The 4,480-nt window shown below is 40.2% G+C and overlaps 1 protein-coding gene across 3 annotated transcripts in view; it reads left to right on the plus strand.

Annotated features, from left to right (window-relative positions):
• Positions 1-4,480, plus strand: part of dab1a (DAB adaptor protein 1a) — a 46,212-nt gene that overhangs the window by 24,766 nt on the left and 16,966 nt on the right. For all 3 annotated transcript variants that reach the window (XM_035652968.1, XM_035652966.1, XM_035652969.1), the window contains exon 5: positions 1,137-1,268. In XM_035652968.1, coding sequence (XP_035508861.1) covers positions 1,137-1,268 — 132 coding nt within the window. The remainder of the gene's footprint in view (positions 1-1,136; positions 1,269-4,480) is intronic.

Genomic DNA, 4,480 nt, shown 5'->3' on the forward strand with positions numbered 1-4,480 from the left:
TGTGTGTGTGTGTGCACACTGCCTTAGCTGTCGTTTTCAGGTCAATCAGAGGTGATAATAATAATCATTACTCTAATTATTAAATCTAGAAGACATGACTCATACAATGATTATCTATTTCTGCTGGGGTTCTCAGTGTGTGTGTGTCTGTGTGTCTGTGTGTTTATGTATGTCTGTGCGCCAGTGTTAAATTGGTGTCATTCTATTCTGCCATGTCTTACGTCTGGAATAGCTTCAAAGAGAGCAGATGTGTGTGTTTAGCCTCTGATGTATAGAGCTGCAACCCCTAGCATGCACTCAAGGGCTACTGGGTCATTATGTTGACTGCGTGTCTCTGCTCCCAGCATGCAGCTGGCATAGACAATAACAACAAAGCAGACATTTAGTGTGACTTAACAGAGGGCTATTGCATATTAAGTTGTGAGTTGTGTTTGTGTGTGTGTGTGTTTGTGTGTGTTGTGAGTGAGGGCACAGATGAAGTGATCAAGTCGACAGCTTGCCGAGCTGTGATTGTCACTGATCCCCCCCCTCTGTCCTCGGGAAAAACAGTGCCATCTGCCACGGGCGATGCCAGCTTGGCACTCCCCACCCAGGCTAAACTAGAGAGGGCAGGGAAGCTAGAAACAGTTTAATATAGGATACAAGGTCTCTGTGTGAGAGGGGTTGTCTCTGTGTGTACACTTGAGGGAGTTTGCATGGGATTCTTTTGGCTTTTGGAAAAGTGATGAACATTTTGTATATTTGTGTGTAAATGAGTGTGTTTATGTCCCTAACTTTTAACTAAACAAAGCTACTTTTTGTACACCTGAAACTTAGTTTAGTCATACTCATTCCTGTGTCATTCATGAAGTGCTATCTTCAAAACATTTTTTTAATTAAGTGCTTTACATGGTACCAAAGAGAAGCACGAAGGAAATATTAAGTGCACCAAACTTGAGAAAGATGAAAAATTATTTTCAAATCCCTGTTTATTTTCCTGCCCATTTTACATTTGTGTGTTATAAGTAGTGGGGCTGCTGTTGAAGAAGAAAAGAAGAAAATTGAAGAAAAAAAGTAATAATCTCAAGAATAAAGTTGTAGTTTCTCAGCTGTGTCTGCATGATTTATTAAACATCTTGTGTTGTGCATTCCTTCAGGTCCTCCAACACCACCATGCGGTCCATGAGATCTCCTACATTGCCAAGGACATCACAGACCACCGAGCCTTTGGCTACGTCTGCGGGAAGGAAGGGAACCATCGCTTCGTGGCTATCAAGACCGCACAGTCGGTCAGTGTCTTTGTGTTAGGCAACTGTGTGCACATAATGTGTGCGCGTTTGTATTTGAGTGTTTGTCCCCTTCTGTTTGTGTTTGTACTCCGCTGTGTATAGGTTAATGTATGATTCATAAGATTCATAAGGGTCTTTTCTCAATATCACAAACCTCTTGACATTGAGATAACAACCCTTGAACACCAACTCATGTTCCTTTGTGCTGTTCATCAAACAAGCTGTTAAGTCTGTAGGACTCTAGGTTGTGTGTGTGTGTGTGTGTGTGTGTGTGTGTGTGTAAGTGTGGTTTACATTCAGTCCTGCAGCAACATACTCTATATGATATTGAGTACCCTTTTGGACCTGCTATGATTGTTGTTGCTGTTGTTGTGTCTAGGTGCTTGTTTAGTCTGGATCCAGCTGGCTCGCTCTGCAGCCATATTGATTTCCCATAGTGAGTCGATGAAGTTTTGAGTGTGTGTCACCAGCTCTAATGGCATATCCATCCTCCCGGGCCATGAACCGTGGCTCTTTGACGTAGACAGATACACACAGTCACACATACACACACACACACACACACACCAGGCTGCACTCAACATTTACACCAACCAGATCTGCAGTCAAAAGAATTGTTAGTAACCAAATGCTACCGGCGTAGCACATGGCTAAGCCCTCATCAGTCAACTAAGCTGTCATTTACCTGACATGGCCTGAGGAAAGGTCACAATTACCCTGCATTTTCAGGGTTTGAACCCACCATCACTAGCACTCAGACTATTAGTTGTGGAGCTGACAATGACAGGGGTGGAGGCACAGAGCTTATTGCAGAGGCTGAGGCTGTAATTGGAAAGTAACCACTTTGATGTGACTTAACAACGCGTCTCTGTCGTAAGGTTGTTTCCGAAAAAGGCCAATTTAGGGCTACATTCGAAAGTAATTGGCTTACCACTCAACTCTCAGCACAAGAAAGCTGTGTTTTATTTAGCAAGTTTTGGTGGAGATGGAAATGCACTAATTGTGTTAGAAAGGATCACAGTCTTTGTTATAACTTTGAGGAAAAGTTACTATTGTAATTAATAAAAGGTTGTTAGGAAAGCAACCTTATATCCAATTTGTAGGAAGGTCACAGAGAGTTTAAAGACTACTTGGTATCCGTTCAGAACATCATAGTGTAAATGGCTATTTTTTTAAAGAAGTTATTACATCTGCAGTTATTAAATCTTTTATTTCAACATCGTTGAAAAACGTGGAACAAAATTACCGTCATGAGCAAATCATAACTGCAAAGGAAAAATAACCTGGTGGTAAAGTGGTTCAGCCATCATTGGTGAGTCAGGCTTTCTCTGAGTGTTCACTCGCTGCCCTTAAGAACAAGTTATATATTTCACCTCTAATAGAAAAGTTCAACCTAATACATTTATTAAAAAACAATACCTAGTTTGCAATGTGCAAGGTACCACTCCAAATGTAGGATTATGTCACTGCATGTATTCTTAGGACACTGACTACAGTTTTTCTGCTGCAGTATTTCCAGCTTAGTTTTGTGCTAAAATATTTTTTTAACTATTCAAAATGTCAGTCTGACCACAGAGTCACGCAGCAAATACTTCTGGGTTTAATGATTATAAATGAAAGAATCCATCTCAGAGGAGTATAGTATAATGTACAGTACCAGGTTGTCCAGTTTGAAAGTTTCTCCCTGTTTTTTTACTACGTGATGATCGCTGTAATAGCTGGATGTTCAGGCACACTCTCTGAAGGGTTTTCAAAATTTGTTTTAGGAAATGTAAGAAATCACTAACTGAATTTGATTTAGTTGAGGCAGGTTAAAAGAAATGTAATATACCAAGAGATACATTCAGGAACATCCTGGAGATATTCTGCCAATGAACTATAACCAACACCAGAATTTAATTTGGGTAAAGAGAGTGATTCTGTTGCATTAATATCCAGGGGGCTGGGAGAGTCATCTTTTAGCCAAAAATCCTGATCAGTGCAGATTTTAATAGAACAGTGTATCTGCAGTAAAAGTCTTAATCACAACTTTTTGTTGGAATAATCCATCACTGTTGCCTCTGGCTATGAATTAGTCATCTGATTCAAGAGTGCTGAACTGAGGTTATCTCATCTTCATGGTCTTGTGAGTTGGCCACTCCTCCTACAGTAGATCATTCTCAAAGCTTTGCACATTTACGATTCTAAAATTCACTGCTCTTCTCAGCTCTCTGTGTTTTCTCTTACATCGAAGTTTTGATACAGAAGGAGAAAAAAGCAAAAAAAAACAGTGTGAGTCAGATGGCAAGAAAATATGGAAATTAGAGCATGTATTGTCAAATGCAAAGACAATCTGAATCTGACAGAGTGACAATAAGTTTCACTCTTGGCTCAGCAGAAGCCACCGTTTACCCCAGTGTGTCTGTCAGGAGCAATATGCGGCTGAGAGCATCTTGCAGAAAGACACTACTAAAATACAACGGCTTTATGCAAGGCAGCGTTCAGTCTGTGAACTCCTAGTGCACTTCGCATAGCCCCAGTCAATAATTGATTAGGTCTGAAACACCATTGTACTATAAGACTCTTAAATGTGACAGTAGTAATAAGTTGTGAGCCATCTAACTGGTTTGTTGTCTGTACTTTTGTTCCCCTGACAAGAAAGGTGGTACAAGGTAAGACAAAAGGCTAGTATCTCTTGTCACTGTCTGAACCTAGGCCTAGAGAAGGAATACTTTGTGTAGTGATTGTGCAGATAAGTGTATAGAAGCTCATTTATTTTTTATTGTCATCTGTCTAGTATATCTTTGTGTGCAGGTGTGCCTTAACCTGATTTCCAGATCACAATCAGAGGCTGTTCTATTTATTTAGAAATTCATAGTCTGGAACTCTGAGTTTAGTCACTTGCAATGATTTGTTTGCCTGATCACAAAGACATTGTTGCCTTTAATGAAAGAGTTTAGACAACCTTAATGCAGTGTTTCTTCTTTCTCCATGCCGATACTTTCCTGCAGAACTGGCAAAATTGTTCAAATTTAGTTTGCTGCCATTTTGTTTTACAGCTTGTGGCCTAATGGAATCATTCACAATCAGTTGTCAGCAACCAAATTAGGTATCTCTGACTCATCCTGCCTAAGCGGATGCTCAGACTGCTAGATGCGTTGAATTAGAAAAATGAGAGGGGCATGTTGCCACAGGTTGGAAGATGAAATATGATCTAGGAAGTCCAGTTTGAG

Source organism: Morone saxatilis, unplaced genomic scaffold, assembly GCF_004916995.1.
Source record: "Morone saxatilis isolate NCDOM2014 unplaced genomic scaffold, NCSU_SB_2.0 Contig12, whole genome shotgun sequence".
NCBI classification, from domain to species: Eukaryota; Metazoa; Chordata; class Actinopteri; family Moronidae; genus Morone; species Morone saxatilis.